This window comes from Ochotona princeps, chromosome X, assembly GCF_030435755.1.
Source record: "Ochotona princeps isolate mOchPri1 chromosome X, mOchPri1.hap1, whole genome shotgun sequence".
Classification (NCBI taxonomy): Eukaryota; Metazoa; Chordata; class Mammalia; order Lagomorpha; family Ochotonidae; genus Ochotona; species Ochotona princeps.
In genome coordinates this window covers 94,336,704-94,357,157 of record NC_080865.1, presented here as the reverse complement: position 1 = coordinate 94,357,157, position 20,454 = coordinate 94,336,704, and the positions used below count along the sequence as shown (strand labels likewise).

Below are 20,454 nucleotides of genomic sequence, written 5' to 3'. Positions count from 1 at the left end.
GGAACAGTTCTGATATCGCAATAGATGGTGTGAATGAAATTGTGAATTCTGGAGCTGACTTGTAAGGTTAGCACCAACAAAAATAGCCTGTTTTAAAAGGGAGGGGGCACTCCTCCCCCCAAATCAAAACAGGGCTGTTAACTTTAATTACAGTTCTTGGTTGGGAGGAGGCTGATGCCCCTAAAACCACCCAGGGAATTCCGTAAGTCAACTACAGATTGGTAAGTGTTCTTTTGGCTTTTTTCACTGGTACTTCTGAAGTGAGAATATAGTTTTTGCTCAGGGTGAGGAAAACAGTAAAAATATTTTGGGGTTCAACTGGAAAATAAGTTTTAGGATTGAAATAGGTCCTCAGCTATATTATGTCAGAAATATTGTTTTTAGATTATACAATGACATAAGTCATTTGAATTTTTATTTCATATTTATTTCTTACACTTTTTACAATGTCCATATAAAGACATTATAACACAGTGTTGGCACCTCCACTTTAAGTAGACCAATTTTACAGATATTTAAAGTCTAATGTTAATATATATATATTCCATTTTTGACCCACATCATTAGCAAAAATTCACAACTACCCAAGTCATTACAGGAAGCTCAAAATTACCAGAAGCACACTCAAAATCAAGTTTTTAAAAAATACAAATTTAGCAATGGTACCAAACATATGCTTTAATTTACTCCAAGAATACAGTTTCTAAAACCACATGTCTAAATAGAACACATCTATTGGCAGCAGTTTTGGGAAGTGACAACAATAGGGGTTTGGTTAGCAAATACGAATAGAGCATTGAACATCATATCCTGCCATCTGATTTCCAAGGGGAGAGGCTGAATAGACCGGATGCTATGGGACCTGGGCACCAGTCGGGTTCCACAAAGCCAAGCAGGAAGCAGAACTGTTAGCAGTCACAGTGTTAGGAATTTCATGTAGTTCTCTGTGTTTTTAGAAAGAGGGCACTGCTTATCAGAAAAGAATTTCCTTAAAGGAAGAGTTTCAGTCACTGTGACAATATCAGAAATTGTTCTGCAGGGATCCTATGTTACACTCAACCATGGCCACTTAGCTTGCCTGAGTGTGAGGCAAGTGCTTCACAGTATTTGTAGGAAATAACTTTTCTCAGTTAATCACTGGCAGTTGCATGTAGAACCATAGTGTGGATTAGTGTTGACCTTCTTAAGCTGATCACTCTCCCTAAATCTTTACTTGGTAATTTCTGTTTGCTAACCCCAAAACATTTCCACTTAAATTGCACAGATTTAGTTAAGGAGTAAAGATTAATGCCAAAGGACTGTCTCTCTATGAAGATCTGCACTTTAAGAACATCATATAACGGATGTTTTACCTCATTTTGATCCCTTTTTCATGTACAACATATCATTTCTGAATTACACCACATAACAAGTAAACACAAACACAATTTTATGCAAATAATGTATATATGTGACAACTTAGAGACATCAGAGATGTGATGGAAATAAATTCAGTTCTGACTTTCAACTTGTTTCACCTTCCCTCCTATTCAAACTCCCTTAAAATACACTGGCGTACACAGACTTGTCTTTCTGCACGTAGTGAGCCTGCATTTTAATTAGAAAGCGCAGTAACACTACTCTTTATACTTTGAAGAAAATCAATTTGTCTTTTACTCATAGGAATCCTTTGCTCCTGAAGATTTTAACAAACAAAAGCCCAGATACCATATACCTATGCACACTTTAAAGTTGGATATACCCACTGGGAGGAAAAACCCCATTCTAAATGGAAAAATCTAGACTCTGTCTTCCTCCTTCACACCACACTCAGAGAACAAGGTCAAACTAATTTCTGACATCTGTGTGCTCCCGGTGGCCGGGACCCTTCCCATCACAGCCAGGTTGTTAAGAGGGGTGTCAGCAGTAGTAGGCTCAAGTACCTCAGCCCTGCAGCAGAACAGCTGAGCTTTAAAATGCTGCTGGAAGGTTTTGCTCAGCCAGTAGAGAGCAAAGGGGTTAACACAAGAATTGCTGAAGGCCAGAATCCGAGCGCAAAGGGTCACAATGAAATGAACGCCCGCCGAGTTTTCATAACTGAATGAGTGGTAGAGATACAGGACATGATTCGGCAACCAGCAGAGGGCAAACAGAGCTACCAGGACCAACACCGTTCTGGCAATTCTCTTCCGGGATTCTATCTATAGGGGAAGAAAAGTGACATAAAAAATAAATAAATCCATTTAACTGGCAGAGATTTTAAAAAGTCATTTTGTAGATTTGCATGAAAGTTTGCAGTTAACCACCTCTTCTCCATTGAATATGTGTTTGTGAGCTTACTGGCTGGGACGGCAGGAAGTTAGCCTGTGGCTCCAGAATACAGGTTAATTGTCATGGTATTCTGTAATCTCTTATTATCCCAGATTCAGAGACCCCTGATTTTGAAATACCGTAGGATGACTATAGTTAACTCAAGGACTGTTCGGGAATTCTGGAAGTTAATTGGATTAAAGGCAGCAAAAGACACTATACAAAACTACACTGCATCAGCAGAAGCTGACAAAGAGAATATTTTTGTGGAGTTTTTGAAAGTTGTCAAATTGGTGTCATGACGTTAATCTATGGTAATTCTAACTGTACAGTCAAAGGAATAAAAATAGTGTGTGTGGTGTCCTTATGTAAAAATAATGCTACCTACATCTATGCAGAAGAAAAACCAGGTTAAATAGACATAGCCTGTGGCCACAGGTGGAGCGAAGATCACCAGCTCACTTGGGCATTCACTATGCCACTGCAGCCTCCTGAGCCTACTTGAGTCGCTGGAATGGACTAGCACCAAAAAGGCAGCACAGCTCTCTGGGTATTGCTTGCAAGGTCAAAGGAACCATACCCCCCTTCTTCCCCCAGAGGACAGAAATCCTTTTTAAAAAATCAGATAGAATCCTGCTAGCAGTATCCCTTTTGCTCTGTCCACATTTCTGGAAGGAGAGTGCACCTGGCTCTTTTGAGAGGTCTTAATCAAGCTGCTGTGAGTCACCATGTCCTCTTTGCACTGGCATTGCATTCCCTCTCCCACAGTCCCCCTCCCCCACTGGCCTCTCTTTGCTTATCTCTGTGCAAGTGGCTTAGATACTCTTTTTTTAAAAAGATTTTTTAATTTATATTTATTGGAAAGGCGGATATATAGAGAGGAGGAGAGACAGAGAGGAAGATCTTCCGTCCAATGGTTCATTCCCCAAGTGACTGCAACGGCTGGAGCTGAGCCAATCCGAAGCCAAGAGCCAGGAGCTCTTCTGGGTCTCCCACATGGGTGCAGGGTCCCAAGGCTTTGGGCCGTCCTCTACTGCTTTCCCAGGCCACAAGCAGGGAGCTGGATGGGAAGCAGGGCTGCCAGGATTAGAACCAGTGACCATATGGGATCCCTGCATGTGCAAGGCGAGGACTTTAGCCACTGCACTGTTGCGCTAGGCCCCAATCTTTTGAGTTCTTGCCAGTTCTATCTTTCTGTTCTAATTTTTATCCTATTTCGATTCTACTCCATTTTTACTATTACATTTTCTGAAACCAAAGCTGCTGTGCTTTGCAGTCTCAGCCCGAGCAATGTTCCTCACTAGTCCACAGGGCACATAGCTCTGACTGCTTCCCAACTTCAGCTGTTCCCTCCCTCAAAATAGCTGTCTCACCATTTCTTGAAGGCTTGCTCTGTACAACTAGCTATGTCAAGAATCTCACCTATAGTATCAGGTCCCTGCCTGTATTTTTACAAATGAGGAACTTGGAGTTCAGACAAGTTAAAGAACTTGCTCAAGATTGTTCAGCAAATAAGTGATACAGCTGGGATTAAAACCAGGGCTAATGCCACAACAAAAATACTACATTGTTGTTGTGTTCATACATAGGCAGATGAACAGTTGCTCCTGTGTAAAAGTAGGGATGTCAGTTCTAAATTCAAATTACAGTTGTGTGAGTCCTGATTAATACATACCTGCTTCCGGGCATGCCTTTGTTCCTCAGTAGGGATGTTCAAGGTGCTTTTGTAAAGGGTCCTAGCAATCAGAGAATAATAGACAGAGATGATAGACAGTGGAATAATATAGAACACTAAGAAGTACAACAGAGAATGTATTTCTTGCAGGAGTCTTTCAGAAACAGGATAAGAGGTACATGATTCGAATGTCACATTTTTGTTGGGATCTTGTAAAGTATACACATTTGAAAAGATAGCCTCCGGGAGAGCAAATATCATGGACACGACCCAGATGCAGCCAGCTTTGGCACACGTTTTCAGGATGGCATTGGAGGGCTGTCGCTCAAGTGGCTTCACAACCGCCTTATATCTAGAAATACATAATCAGAAGCAAAGGTTAAAATACATAACATTACAGAATCTTGAGGGTAGAAGTCATCTCAGCGGTCATCAGCTCTATCTTTTATCCATATATGTACAGCCAAGGCAACATCAACCCACTAACTAGCATTGGTTATGATTTCGAAGGCACATCCCAGGATTTTATTAATGTTAATCAGCTTTTCCTTTAGTCACTCCTATGATGTTCTCTGGATTACCAATTTATAAATCTTTGTATAGGTCCCCTATTTAGGAAAAATAAATATTTGCTGGCATGGTTTTGTGCATGACTGAGAGTAATTCACCACCTGTGTGTTATTTCTGTGCTCTAAAAGACTTCATTTGTGTGTGACTGATGTTAAACCGAATTAATTCTTTCCCCCTGAGTGAGCAGTCTTCAACCTTCCTAGAAAGGAATTCCACGCATTTACGAAGTAAAGAAGAGTTAATTCCTTCCTATTCATAAGTGCTCATTTGTTGCCTAAGCGGATGGATCAGTGGGCAAATTTAGGCAAGTTAAGGGTGAAATCGGAAGCCCTGTACCGGAGCAAAGATACCTTCTCATTCAGACCAATCTATCTGAAAATCTCCAGCTTTCTGCCAGTCTACTCTCAAATAGCATATATGACCATTTAAAGCAAAAAACCAAAAAAAGACACGGGGAGAAGCATTTTCTCCTCTCAGAAGCAGCTGTGTCTCCTGGCGCTACTGAGCATTGATTACTTACAGGCTTCTGGAAGGCTTTTTAAAGCATCTCTTTTAACATTTTGGAGCCTCATTTTTTTTTTCTTTCACAGTGATCGTTTTACAAAAGGAACACAGAAAAACATGATACTTAGACTGAAAATATTCTGATACTGAAATCTGACCACCTGGACGGTGAGACAGAGGGTCTCGATCACTGCCCAGAGAGCTCTAAAAGTCAATCAGGATTTCTTTCTTTCCCTGGAAACAATGTCATTGAATGTCTATAGAGAAAATACACAGAATTAAGCGATCGCACTACATTCAGTCACCAGGGAGCTGGAAAACTCATCAGTTTTCTACCATTAGCTAATTTGATTAATTCCAAATCAATTACATGCATGTACCTTTTTAACATCCTCCTAGTAAATGCAATATAAATGTGCTGAATTTCACACCTATATTAATGTTTTCACATTGACTATATTGTACCACTAGGCTGCACTAATGTATAAAGCATGACTTCTTTTACACCTGCAACAATCTGCTCTTACTTAATAAACTGGAGGAAAATAAAAACACCGTTCGGCATTCTCTAAAGCAAGCAATCACACTTCAAAGAGAATAAATGATCCCTAAAGCATATAATTGCATCCTTTCCTCAGATGCTAATGCAGGAATTTTAACATACCTACACCAAGTTTATTTAAAATGCTACCAGATTTTCCAGTCTTACATCTAGGTTAGAGAGCGCGAGAAAAGCAGAATAGTAGCCTGTAAATGTTAAGCACAAGCTTTCCTTTCTTTGCCAAATGTCACATCCCGGCAAACATAACAGATAAAAGAAACCCACCTGTCAGCGCTGAGAATCGTTAACGTGAACACCGACACACCAACAGAAGTGAGCCGGATGAAAGAGAGCACCTTACACCCAATTCTTCCGAACAGCCATCCCTCTGCAATGTAGTGGGTAGCATCCACTGGCACACAAGTTAGCAGGAGTAAAAGATCTCCGAAAGCCAGGCTGGTGATGAAAATATTTGGAACTGTTTGCATGGACTTGGTCTTGAAAAAGACTTTGATGAGGATAGCATTTCCAAGGATGCCCACTGAAATGATCACAGCATAAGTGATATAGATGACACACAATGCTTCTATTCCTGGAGAGTTGTCTCCGGTCTGTCCTTTATTTGTGGTGTCGTTAGAAATGACAGAGCTTGAGGATTCTGTGTCATTTGTGATTGAAATTAAAGTCTGATTAGGTGGCTGAGGCTGCCTCTGAGGCATTTCTGCTGCCTCCTGAGAGTGTGCCTGTAATATTTCTTCTGCTCAGTTCAGATGTCACATCTATTGCCTACATCTAGTAATGAGGTAGTATCAGGAGACCAGAACAGAACAGAATGGAAAGAAAATCCAAGACATCCGGATACTCCTTTCCCTCAGTGGTTCTGTGTCTCCCAGCATGCTTGGCTAAACGCTTACGGATCTGGTACTGAAGAGTGGGAGGTGGAGGAGTTTTATTGGCGCTTCTGTGACACAGGGGAGGGAGGGGCTGGAAAATGCTCTGCATTTGCTCATTTTCACCCCCTGGGGACTCTTTTGAATGAGTACATAGTATTAAATCACCCTACCATTCATCAGAATCACCCTGTCTTCATTTCTGTCCATAACGGTCCATGTAAGTCTTGTCAATTTTTTTTTCCCTCCAAAACACCTCATTGGCTCCTCTGCAATCACGTGGTAATCTAATACATTATCTTTTACATGATAATTAAGGGTTGGTGACCCCCACAAGGCAAACTTGAACCCATTTCTCAATATGTATTATCACAGAGAAACCGAAGTAACAAATCATTCACTCGGGTAACAGGACAGATACCACCTCTCAGGAGTCAGCATTCAGGTGACCTGAGGATGACACCACAATGTCAGACATGCTTATTCCTAAAGTTGCCTATTACTGAAGCTCTGCAGTACAAGATCAAAGCAATCATTTAGAAAGAAAAAATCCAAGCACACCATGAGTTGCTTTGATTTTAAATGCCCTAATAGGAACAATTTTCTGTGTACCTATCTGCTTTAATGGCATTTCTTTTAAAGATTTATTTATTTTTATTACAAAGTCAGATATTACAGAGAGGAGACACAGAGAGGAAGATCTTCCAGCCGATGATTCACTCCCCAAGTGAGCGCAATGGCTGGTACTGCACCAGGGAACCTCTTCCGGGTCTCCCACGCGGGTGCAGGGTCCCAAAGCTTTGGGCCGTCCTTGACTGCTTTCCCAGGCCACAAGCAGGGAGCTGGATGGGAGGTGGGGCTGCCGGGATTAGAACCGGTGCCCATATGGGATTCCAGGGCGCTCAAGGCGAGGATTTTAGCCACTAGGCCACGCTGCTGGGCCCGCTTTAATGGCAGTTTTAAAGAGATGGTCAGTTTTCCTGTCTAGAAAAGGCTAAAATGACCTACTTTGTTCCAAAACAAGGTAATATGGAGCACTGCTCAAGTTCCTAGCACAAAAGGACTAGTAAGAACAAAAATCATTACTTCCAGATAAGGAAATTCACAAGTTGCTCCGAAGATGATCAGCACATAGACGGCATTTATACCAACTTAAGGAAGTAAAAAATTAAGGGAATCAACATCATTAAGAAAAGCCTCTTTTTAACAGAAGATGTAAGTATGAAATGTATTTGTTCAGGTGCAATAGGTTACGCATGGGGTGATATGTGGCAGGTTGTTTAGGAGTGATAGGTGACCAGTTTGAAGAGAGTTCATAATAAAACTTGCTAAGAACTATTCTGTAAAGTAATCAAATGCAATCAAAAACTTCTCATCTCAGGAAAATCTTATGCAGTAAGGTATTTATAACCATGCAAGAAATTTGTCTTGGTAAGACAACATATGGGGCAAGACAAAGGCTGCTGTTTGTACTAACAGAGTGGCTGTAATCAGTGGTACAGAGAAAGTAGAAGTGGACAAATTGCATCAATTACTTGGCTAATTTGAAGCCCCCAAACTATACCTATCCTCCACCCACCATGAAATTATTTCCATAGCTTGAGCTACTTAACTAAATTGATGTATTTGATGGGAGCAGGGTAGGGGATGTTTACATAAATCTAGGTGTCTAAGATTTTAATTATAATCACTTAAATAATTTCATGTATAGGGCTGGTTATTTTAGATCATGTCTACCCATTTTGGTCATATCTTGTTCTCACCAAATCAGTGATTAAAAACCCCTGGGATTCCAGCATTTCATTTAGCAAAGAGTGAACAGTAGGTAGCTCTCAATTCTCACAATTGATCTCTACAGAGCAGTGTTTTGTAAGACACAGATGCTGGCATGTGAGTTACGAAATTATCTGAATTCCTAAGATCTGTCATTGTTTCAGCAGGCAGCAGCCACAGCCACCAGCCTGTTTTTCCTTCTCCCTCTCCCTTCTGGTAAAGAAAGATCATGAGAGACTCGTGTCAGGGCACAGCGGGCTTTGGATCTCTAGAATTCTAAAATCCCAGAATATAAGGCATCGAGGTGATTTTACAGACAAATCAAACATTCTCAGTTTTCAGCAACAGAAATCAGGTCCAGAAAAGGAAACCATCTCATCTCTCAAGTACTTAGTGTCATGGCTGAAATGAAACATGGATTCTCCCTGGGTTATGAAAGGTTAACTCAGCGACAAGAGCTGAATAACACTCTGTTCCTGACAGTGAGCCATATTTGCTCATTTGGCATCTTAGATTTAGGTTTTCTATATGTTCTACTAACCCAAGAACAGGAGATTTCCAGGCTAATCAGCAATTCATGATAGATCATTTAAATGTGCCTTATTTCATATCTACCTGTTTCACATGTTTATAATTTACTTGAAAACATAATCATGTCTAGTTAATCGTTCCTAACTAAAGTTGTAAGACACTTAGCCTATACAAAACAATGTTTTTTTTTTTTTTTTTTTTTTTTTTTTACTGTGAAGTTGGCTAATATCATCGTCTAAAATTTTTCAAAAACTATTTGGTTACAGCTTCAGCAGCTGCAACACACTCCTAATTTAGCTTTTGAATTGAAAAGGGCACTAAACAACTAGATTACTAAATTTCTGAAGTTGAGTTTTCTGGTTAAACCCAATTCATTTAATCAGGTGAGAAAATTTTTTTTTTTAAATCTTCAAGGAGTTGGTAATGCACAGATAATGAGAAGTTTCCTTGCCTTGTAGGAGTTAGGGCAAGGACTAGGAAACTGGTGATTGCTTGGGAGGCTGCAGGTTAGACTCTAAGGTTAAGCATGAGCCATCAATTAAACAGAATAGTGTATCTCATATCATAGTTTCCATCAGAATCACCTGGAAAGCTGATCAAAACACAGGATTGCCGGGTGAAACACCAGAGTTTCTAATTTGTGTGTGTCTGTTGAGGGGGAAGATTGGCTGTACTCAAGCATGCAAATTTCCTTTTTTTTTTGACTGGACCATGTCAAAGCCAGGAGTCAGTAAAGAAACTGGAGTGGAAGCACTGAGTAGTTCGTACTTGAGGCCCTCTGATATGGGTTAGGATGATCCAGCATCAGTATAAACTTCCAGGCTACAACTCCAGCCCCTCTCCCTCTTACTGAATTTCTATCTCTTCTCTCCATAATCTTCCCTTTTCTTGAATGCTCTTGTGCCTCGTTTTCATGGGGTTTACTTTCAGAAAGCCTTCCAAAGTAAATCGCTATTAATATGCTTCAAAGAAATGATGAGCAGACATTCAACATACGGGCCCACAACTCCACTCTGAAGTAGTGACTCCAACTGAAAGCCAACATCTACACAAAGATTGGTGGACAAATAACCATCAGAGAACTTTCTTAAAAAAAAAAGTAGGTGGCCAGTGTGGTAACTCAACAGGTTAATCTTTTGCTTGCAGTTCCAGCATTTTATATGGGCATCGGTTCTAATCCTGGCTGTTCCACTTGTTTTTTTTTTTTTATTATTTAACTTCATTAATTACATTGTATTATGTGACACAGTTACATAGATACTTGGGTTCTCCCACCCCTCCCCAAACCCTCCCACCATGGTGGATTCCTCCACCTTGTTGCATAACCACAGCTCAAGTTCAGTTGAGATTCCCCCATTGCAAGCATACACCAAACATAGAGTCCAGCATCTTATTGTCCAGTCAAGTTCAACGTCTTCTTAGGTATACCCTCTCTGGTCTGAAGACAGAGCTAGCAGAGTATTAACCCAGTCAATTGAAAGCTCCATCATACCATCAGCAAAAATTTACATCATTATGGAATTAATTGACATAGTAATGAGTAACCAACATGTTGAAAGTAAATGCGAGTTCCCAGCCACCTTCTGTGACCACCTCATCTATACTTCAATTTAGTTTATACACAACATATAACATTCAAAACATAACATGTTATACATAACATCATATCATCTTAAATTAAGGCAAACATGTGGTATTTAACCTTTTGTGATTGGCTCATTTCCCTTAGCATTATGATTTATTTATTTTTATTGGAAAATCAGATATACAGAGAGGAGGAGAGACAGAGAGAAATATCCACTGTCCGATGATTCACTCCCCAAGTGATCGTAAAGGCCGATGCTGTGCCAATCCGAAGCCAGGAGCCAGGAGCTCCTCAAGGTCTCCCACACGAGTGCAGGGTCCCAAGGTCTTGAGCCATCCTTGGCCACCCTTCCAGGCCACAAGCAGGGAGCTGGATGGGAAGTGGGGCTGCCAGGACTAGAACCAGTGCCCATGTGGGATCCCAGTGCATTCAAGGAGAGGACTTTAGGTGCTAGGCCACGGAGCCAGCCCCAGCTTTTAATACAGCTTCCCTGCTAATAGCCTGAGAAAGCAGAGGAAGACGGTTCAAGTCCTTGGGACCCTACACCCATGTAGGAGACCAGGAGGAATCTCCTGGCCCCTGCCTTCAGGTTAGTTCAGCTCTGGCCATTGCAATCATACAGGGAGTAAAACAACAGATGGGAGAGCTTTCTATCTCTTCTTCACTCTATAAGTTTGCCTTTCAAGTAAAATGAATAAATCTTTAAGAAAATGGAAATAATCCAAAAACCAATTAGTAAGTGGGTAGCTGAGGCTGAAGCTCTGCTTGAGTCCTGCAGTCTCTTGCAGGAGATTTTCTCTGGCACTGCTGCTGTTCCACATGATGCCCTGCAGTCTCCACTCTGTTCCTCTAAGTCTTGTGGTCTTCTCCACTGTTCCACCAGACCAAAAATCACCCATAATGTGCTAGGGAACTGTCAGTATGACAAGGTATGTTAAGTCTGTAAATTAAAAATAAGGTCTCTTATCCTTCAATATCCAAATTGCAATTGAATTGAGACATTCTTCTCCGATTTTTTTTTTCAGGAAGAAGTTCAATAGTTGCCCCTCTTTAAGCAACTCAAGAATTTTTAGGATTACTTTCAGTCCACACGGCAGTCCTTGGTCCTCTACTTTGTCCAGGTCTGCTGGGGATTGGCAACTGTCTTACCTGAAATGGACTTCCCAATTGCCAATATCAAGCGTGTCCAGCTTGCTGCAATCAGTTCATTGATTCTATTGTCTCCATTTCTATCCAAGGAAGGTGAAGTGTAGGGCAAATTAAATGATCAAGCTAAAACCAAGGTAATGGTTCTGGAGTTTGTGGTTGTCATCAGGCAGAACTAGTCCCATGCATGTTGCCAGTTTCCTTGGGTTGCAGCACACAACACTGGCTTGATTCATCTCAATCAAAATGATTTGTCAAGGTGTCATCTGTACCTACACAGATGCAGACCAAAGATGTCCCAAAGAAACACTATCTATGTCCCCAGGTGTTCAACTCTTAGTGCTTTACACTCAGCTCTTGCTTTTGAGAAGCATACACGGGATGTCCAGGATGACCGTGTGTCCTGAGAGGAGCCGGGCTCCCGGGACTTCGTTTCATTCCTCCTCCATGGAAAATGTCCTTTCAGAGTACTGCACTGTGTTCCTTCTCTGCAGTTTGGCATCACTAGGACCATCCTAGGCCATTGCACAACGTTTATGCCTTTGATCTTCCAGTGGGTCATGGTAGGAAGAAATTTAGTATGTCATTTGCTTTGCAACCACAGACTTTTTCATGGATACAAATAGGTCCCTGGCAGTAGGATGCTGGACTCTATGTTTGGTATATGCTTGCGGTGAGGGAATCTCAACTGAGCTTGAACTGTGGTTATGTAATAAGGTGGAATAATCCAACATGGGGGGGGAGGGCTTGGGGAGGGGTGGGGGGTATCCCAGTACCTATGAAACTGTGTCACATAATACAATGTAATTAAATAATAATAAAATAATATATATATATATATATATATATATATATATATATATATATATATATATATATACCAAAAAGCAAATAGGTCCCTGGGTAGGACCTGAGGAATCTGGGATTGGGGCATATTTAGATAATGTCATTTGTATAGACCTTCACATGTTTGCTTCCTACTGCAGACTTGAGGTTGATGCCTCAGTACTGCTTTGTTATTAGTTCCCTAGAAAGGTGTTACCTTCTCAGACACTCTCAGCCCCAGCACCATTCCCTCAATTGTCTGGGCCTTCTGTGTACTTCTGAACCCCTGCCAGGGCTGCAAACTGGGCTCAAAATAGGACCCGAATCTATCATGGTTCCAAGGAAAGAGATCATATGTATCAGAGGAGGACATGGGCATCAGAAAGGTTTCATGGGAGAGTATATATTTTTTCCAAAAGCATGGTGCAGAATTTCAGGTAGAGATTGGATACAAGGACATGGTCATACATAAAAGTTAGCAGCCCAGACACAGAAGTGCGAGTGAATGGAGGTGTGTTCAGGGGATGGAACATTGAGTGCAGTTGCAGTATGGATGTGAATACAGAAGCCAGATGAATAAGCCTGGCAGGCTCAGTGGAAGTGACCTTACAGAAAACACTTGAATGCTGTGGGCCATTTGTATTTCATTCAACAGGGAATGAGAAGTTGTCTCAGATTTTTGTATAGCAGGATGATCGCTTTGAATGTCCATCTGCACAACTCAGACCAGATACACGGAGGTCATTCTTGCTTATTTTGGTTGGCAATTTATGGACATAGTAGCCACAGTGCACTCACGGTTTGGATATTCACTTGAGTGAATAAGTGTCTATATCAGCTTGTCTTCTTTAAAAATATACAGGTTCCACTTGTCCCTCAGTAGGTGCACTGAACCATACCTGAGGGGTGTACCAAAGCAGACTACTTATGCCCCTGTGATATGCTCATACTTCTCTTTTTATGCATGTATATATTTATAGTTGAAAGGTAGAGAGCTAGAACAAGAGATGCACAGATTCACTTGCCAAATGCCCATAACAGCTGGGCAGTGCCAGATCAAAGCCAGGAGTCTGGCACTCTGGGTCTTCTATGTAATTGACAGAAATGCAAGCACTTGACCCATCATTGATGTCCTGAAGGGTGTACATTGGCAAGAAACTGGAATCAGAAGCAAAGTGAGGATTTTGACCCAAGCACTCTGACGTGGGATGTGGACAGCCAAAGCAGGGTTTCAATTGCTGTGCCAAACATCCATCCCAATACTTTCCCTTGTTTTCACTTAACTATGTCCAATTCTTGCTTAGTTTTGAGATCTGATGCAGGTTTATATCTCCAGTCCTTGTTTTCTGGCCTTGCTCAGTACAAGCAAGGCTTATTGGAATGTAGTGAAGGACTGGAAATGAGGAAGGGCTGGAAATAAGAAGATTCCTAGGGCCAAGCCAATAGAAAAGCCTGTTTGCTGAAGCTGTCTCTGGGGAAGATTAAGCCACACAGTTGTCAAGGGAAGAGTTCTAGCTAAAGTAAAAATAGTAGCTAGGTTCAAATATGAAGAGCAAGTACATATTTTTCCTTTGTGCTCCCATTAAATTGTGTCAGCCTTAAATATAGACAAACTAGATGTTACCTCAGTGGTTTGATGTGATACAGAATAACAACCACCCACTGTATGCTGGACGCTAGATATGTTCCGCAAGGATGTTGCCCCACTTAATCTGGAGGTAGTTCTGAGATGTAGATGTCACGCTTTTGCACTTTAGAGGTGAAGAAACTAAATTGCGGAAGACAAAGTTGCATAAAGTCCCACACATTTATAAATGGAAGAGACAGAATTCAAATCTAAAACTTTATAGACTAAGCTCAATTTTCTTGTTTATTTACAAAGCCAGATACTAGGGCAAAGTCAAGGAGTCAAGGCTGTTAATAGTGGAGTCTGAAAGGACAGTGTAGGGGCACTCCCTTTTGAGAAAATTCAGATCCGGCTGTTTAAGAGATCTACCCTCTAAGATCATGACTTTTCTGATTAATGACCTGGGTGAATTTCAGTTAAGATTCCCAGGGTTGGCCTTATGGCATAAAGGATGAAGCTGCCGCCTGCAATTCTGGCATTTCCTATCAGAGAGTTAATTCATGTTCCAGCTGTCCAGCTTCTGATTCAACGTCCTGTTAATGTGCCTGGAGAAACAGAGGATGATGAACATAAATACTTGACACCCACAGGGGACACCTTATGCAGTTTGAGGCTCCTGGCTTTGACCTGTTTCAATCCCAGCCATTTAGCAAGTAAACCAGTGGATGGAATATCTGTTTCTGTCTTGTCCTCTCTCTGTCACTCTGCTGTTCAAACAAAAATATTTTTAAAAAAATTCCTCGCTGCCATGGGAACTTCAAAGCCCTGGAGTAGTTTTGACTACCTAAATGTGACCTAGTTTGTATGAGTTTGTTTTATTTAAGTGGGTTGGGATGGTAAACAGTGAACCTTATCAGCTACAGCTGTCTCAGAGTCTCAACTGAGAGAAAATAGGAGTGTGTCAGTCAGAGAAAATAGTCCACTATAGAATGGGTGGGGATGAGGATTGGTGATCCTTAGCTCCTTGAAAGGATTTTTAAAAATATGTATGCATGTATTTATTTATTTGAAAGACAGAATCATAGAGAGGGGGAGACACATGGAAAGAGATATCTTCCAACTGTTAATGGCCACACTTGCAAGGGCCATCAAGGTGGAATTCCATATGGAATTCCCATACGAGCAGCAGTGGCCCAAACACACCATCTTCTGATTTCTGAGGCGCATTAGCAGGGAGCTGGATGGCAAGTGGAGTAGCTGGAACTCTAACCAGTGCTGGTATGGCAGGTAGCAGCTTAATTTGCTGTGCCACAATGCTGTCCCTTCGAACCTCACAGCCTCACGAGAACTCAGAGACCTACGGTTTACTAATCTCTGTCCTCACCAAGAACCAAGAAAGCTCCTCATCCAGAAAGTGAGATGAAGTATATTTTGTAAATTATCAAAAGAAGGATTTGGACTCAAGTTTAGGAAAGGTGAGGTAGAGCAACAAAAGACAGAAAAATAGCTTGAAACTGAGCTCTCACTGCAGGGTGAATGTGCCTCATATGAAGGCACCTCAAAGAGGTCATAGAAATTGCAATTTACAAATATATTTATTTTGTTGCAAAAAATCTTGAAATATACACACAATTTTGTCACACATACTTTTTGAAGATCCCTCACAAGACTCACCATGTGGACTGAAGTGTGGGATTGAATGCCTAGATGGGAGATTAGAGCTGGTCCTGAAAATGAGAAATGGAGGATGTCACTGTTTAAGATGTGACAGGAGTAGGACTGTCCCTCTGCCTGGCCATGTGGGCCACTTAAAGCCTGGGCCAAGGTAACAGTGATTTTACTGTACAGTATTCAACCCATACTAGAATAACACTGTCTTCAAAGATAGGCTGCAGGCTCTATGTATCAGGCCCATCGTGTCTTTGTTACTGAGTATAATTTGTGTAAATACAGAAATCTAAATAATAAAACACAGCATGCTATGAGACACCAAGTAACAAGAATAGTAGGGAAATAAATATATAGATGGCCTGAGTTGATAGCTATGAATAATAAAGAGACTTTGAAGTGCCAGAGATGCACAAAAAACACCAAAGAAATGGATCATGGACTCCTGACAAGCAAGGCAAACTGCTGTGGCACTGTGGATTTGTAATTACACTTTAACTCACGTGTTCTTTTTTGTTATTTCTGAGATGCCTCTCCTTTGACTTTTACTTTTGTTCCAGCATAGTGATGTGGAGACTAGGTCAATGCATCACCCAGCACGTGTGAATGCAAGGGAACCAGCCCTTTCACAGCCCCAGTGGAGAGAACATTGCCTCATCACCAGCAGGGAGCAGCCGAAAGAGCTAGAAATCATCTAAGAATTCATGGTGCCACAAAGCCGATTTCATCTGTGAAATGTCTTCCCAGGCCATCACTGTTACAGAATTTGTGGGTTTTTTTTTTCCCTTCTTGTTCGAATTCAAGTGTGCCCTTCCTATCCCTAGAGGAGCTGTAGTACAGGTTTGCTTCTTGTAGTGGTGTAAGCTGGGGAGGTCACTCTGTGTGTGCCAGGCTCCTCATCAGAAGACTTAGATGCCAACCTGAATTGCACCTCCCATAACTAACTAGGTCTCAATGATGGACATGTGGGCGGGGTATGAGCATGTCCAGATTTATCTGAATTTATTCAATATAATTGAGATAAGGGAAAAAATATCAAAACAGGACTCATTCTATCATTTACCTCATTTCAGTCTATCTTTTAAAGTATGTAGCAAGATTTTGTACAAGGACAATGAAATACATTGTTTTAGAGATCTCTCTCATGTACACCATGTTACAATACATATCACTATATAAAGTCACTTACTCTCAGAGATAATCTCCTGGAAGATCCAGAAATGGTTGTATTATCACATCAAGCATGAGCACCAAAGTGAGCTAGACTGTTGAAGCTGAAGTAACAATTTGCCAATGCAGTCATTATGAAGTCCTCTCAAGTCCATTCCACTACTCACAGACCTGGGAATTTGCAGCTTTCTGCTTTATTCTATTTGTTAGCTCCCTTTTACATGAATGCAGCTGTGTTAGAGCCTTTATAGGGCTAGGACAATGGATTTAAATAATGGACTACTCTTATGCTGTGTCTACTATAGATGAGGGGACACTAGCTCTTTTGATATAAAAAATGAGGGTGTCGAGTAATACTTAACCCTTTAAAAATAACTCAATGATATACAATCATGAAGACTTTTTAAAAGATTCCTAATCATGACTTTGAAAACAAGAATTTAGGAGCCATCATTGTGCTATAGTACATAAAGCCGCTGCCTGCAATACTAGCATCCCAAATGGATGCCAGTTTGTATCCCAGATGCTCCATTTCTGACCCAGTTTCCTGTTAATGGCCTGGGAAAACCAATAGAGGATGACCCAAGTGTTTGGGCTCCCTCTACCTGCAAGGGAGACCTTGAAGAAGTTCCTGGACCTGTATTCAGCATGACCAGTTGCAGCCATTGCGGCTACCTGGGGAGTGAACCAATCTATAAAAGATCCCTCTAATTCTGCATTTGCAATAAATAAATAGTTTTTTAAAATACAAGAATTCAAGGCTGGAATTCTTGCCACCTACAATGCCAGTAACCCATATTGGCATTGATAGAAGACCCAGCTTCTCCATTTCTGATTCAGGTTCCTGTTAATGTGCCTGGGAAAGCAGCAGAAAGTGGATCAAATGCTTGGCTCTGTAGTTATTCGCTGATTAAAGCAGTTATTCACTGATTATAAGGAGGATGAATCAAGAGACATTGTTGCCAGCTAGGTGACTGGGAGGAAGCCCAGAGGAAGAATTGGTTAGATACTTAGATTTGGTATCAGTGCAAATAATGACAGGAACAGCAGAGACAAACTGGTACCCTGTCTCTACTAGCTCTCATTTTGTAGTGACTACCTCTATAGGCTAAGCTCAGGTTGCAGACCAGACAGCGCTCTTGGCATTAGTCCCCAGTCTGTGGTAGAAATGGTGGAGAACACCAGGTGTAGGAGAGCTCTTTTTTTGTCATATAGCAGCTGTTTTCCTATCCTTACAGACAGGCACCTGGGATTACTCACAGTCTTTCTATAACTCTTGAGTTTTCTGTGGAGGGGATAGGTGTGGGTGAATAGGTTAGGGGATAGGTTTGTGGTGAAAATATGTACACCAAATAGTGATCCCTGGGCCCGGCGGCGTGGCCTAGCGGCTAAAGTCCTTGCCTTGAACATGCCGGGATCCCATATGGGCACTGGTTCTAATCCCAGCAGCTCCACTTCCCATCCAGCTCCCTGCTTGTGGCCTGGGAAAGCAGTCGAGGACAGCCCAAAGCCTTGGGACCCTGCACCCGAGTGGGAGACCCGGAAGAGGCTCCTGGTTCCCGGCTTCGGATTGGCGCAGCACCGGCCGTTGCAGTCACTTGGGGAGTGAATCACCAGACGGAAGATCTTCCTCTCTGTCTCTCCTCCTCTCTGTATATCTGACTTTGTAATAAAAATAGAATAAAAATCCAATAGTGATCCCTGTCTTTTGTGGTGAGCTAGAAGATAATTCCGAGGCTGGTTTGCTAAAGAGGCTGACGTTGTTTAGCAACATCTGAAAGCATTCTGTGCACTGGCAGAAACATTATGGAAAAGTAGTTACTCTGTCATCAGCAGTGCTCCCTTTTCGGGCCTTGCCTGTTTTGCCAATAGGCCTGGTCATGCCGTACCTACATGCTTTTTGTTCTCCTTTCACTGATATTTCAGTGTCTTTGCCTTAGAGAATCACGAATCTGGAAAACTCAATCTTTTTTCACTTTCACGAAGACTTTGATGTTTTTTGGTGCGTGAAAATCTCACCTACAGCCAGCCAAAGTAAATTGCAAATACCTCTGATGCTAATGATGCTTATATGTAGCCAAGCAACTCTTTATTTATCCTACATCCCTTCACCCTTATGCCTGTCCCATTCTCCAAGGAAGTCTCTTAAACAAAAGCTAATCATAACCAAATGAGCCCATGGTCAGATCTCCACTGGTTTTGTGCCCCCTTGCTGGTAGCTGTCATTGCTACCTACTCCTACTTCCACACATGGAAGAATTGGAGGAAGCTCTGTCTCTGGGTAAGAGGGCAAAAGAGTACAGTGTTAGCAACATTTATCTTTCAGGGATAGAAAGAGAAACAAGTTGCCTCAAATGAGAAAATTGTAGGCTTCCACCCATCCAAAAGTCTAACTATAAGCAATCATGGCTATAGTCGAGATAACTGAGCAGGTGCAGGTGTCTGTGGTTTATCCTCTCCTTAATGTTAATTCTAAATTCTATCCCTCAGGAGGAGTGTAATCGTTACTACTGTAACATGTGATGCATCTCCAGACATTTTCTAAACTGAGCCTGTGTACCTTTGTACACAGGATGACAAGTATTTCCATACCTGCTTCCTCATTTCCATAAGGTAAAAGATTTCCATTTGCCTTTGCTTGGGGAGCCACAACTTTGTACCTGATTTCTGAGGGTATTATTTACTGCAACTAAACGACTTTGTGTGACAAGTATTCTTGGTGAAAGTCTTGATTTCTACTCAATGAGAAGCACGTGGTGAGTAACACTATTTTGATGGAACTGTGATGTGAAGGTTCCCTCCCTAGTTTCCCTAAGCTCTCTACCCCACCAACTCACCTGGTACCTCGCCTGCTTGGTAGAAGGAGTCTCTGATTATGCATGCATACTCACTCTGGGGAAGATGGAGCCCCACTGAGCCACATAAGCACTGGTTCCTACTAATCATTTCTGGATCTGTAGCAAGGAAGCCAGGGAGAGGTCTGAATGTGTGGTATGCTCATCTGGGAGTACCTACAGAAGACATTGCAAAGGCTGACATGCTTATGCTTTTTGGCTGCCTTGCATCTGTCAAAAAGTGCTAGATTTCTTCAGGTATAGTGAGAGTCATCCTCAGTGCCCTGTGGCAATATACTTGATGCAACCTATTCCTGAATTTTTAAGTCCTTTACCCACAAGAACTACAAGACACTGATGTACCTCTGTCACAGTGCAGTTGCTTTCTGCTAGCAGGTAGACTTTTCCTATTGAGCTGAGTGTCGAAAGCCAGCACAAACATATGTGTAAGGACGCTCACAAGAGTCCTGATACAGTGAATCAAATGCCAAGAGTGAATTGTGGACAAATACAGTTGAAAGCATTAAGTCATTCCTAACCAAATGACTTTTAAAGAAACCATTACATCTGCCTGTTCAGAAGCTATCAGAAGTCTCAGCCACACTCATTATTGCCGATAAATCCTTTCCCAGGCAACCTGCTCTGCATCTTTTGATCTCCAATCATGCACACTGAGATGATTGCCTGAAATTAGTCTGCCTCTGGCATTTTTCAAAAATTCTTCAAGCAGGCTCCTATTTTACACACACACACACACACACACACACACACACACACACACAGAGGAAATGTCTCCAGGATCAGAATCAATTTCATTTTCTCACCCTCTCCTCTTCCTGCATTGGAACATAGGAAAGTTAGTTCTCTTGCCCCAGGAATGGTACAT

At 41.6% G+C, this 20,454-nt stretch overlaps 1 protein-coding gene across 1 annotated transcript; it reads right to left on the bottom strand.

Annotated features, from left to right (window-relative positions):
* Positions 1-1,717: 1,717 nt before the first annotated feature.
* Positions 1,718-6,444, bottom strand: BRS3 (bombesin receptor subtype 3). The gene is made up of 3 exons (XM_004587741.3): positions 5,865-6,444; positions 3,965-4,316; positions 1,718-2,180 (listed from the first exon to the last, which is right to left on the bottom strand). Exons 1-3 carry the CDS (start codon positions 6,296-6,298, stop codon positions 1,779-1,781), a joined length of 1,188 nt encoding a protein of 395 aa, XP_004587798.1. The 5' UTR covers positions 6,299-6,444; the 3' UTR covers positions 1,718-1,778.
* Between the last annotated feature and the right edge of the window lie 14,010 nt (positions 6,445-20,454).

Excerpts from the sequence above, each read along its gene's own strand:
- BRS3 (XM_004587741.3), bottom strand. The coding sequence starts at position 6,298 with ATGCCTCAGAGGCAGCCTCAGCCACCTAATCAGACTTTAATTTCAATC. Across the intron at positions 4,317-5,864 it reads ACGATTCTCAGCGCTGACAG|ATATAAGGCGGTTGTGAAGC; the intron begins GTGGGTTTCTTT and ends ATGTATTTCTAG. Across the intron at positions 2,181-3,964 it reads AAAGGCATGCCCGGAAGCAG|ATAGAATCCCGGAAGAGAAT; the intron begins GTATGTATTAAT and ends CTTCCCCTATAG.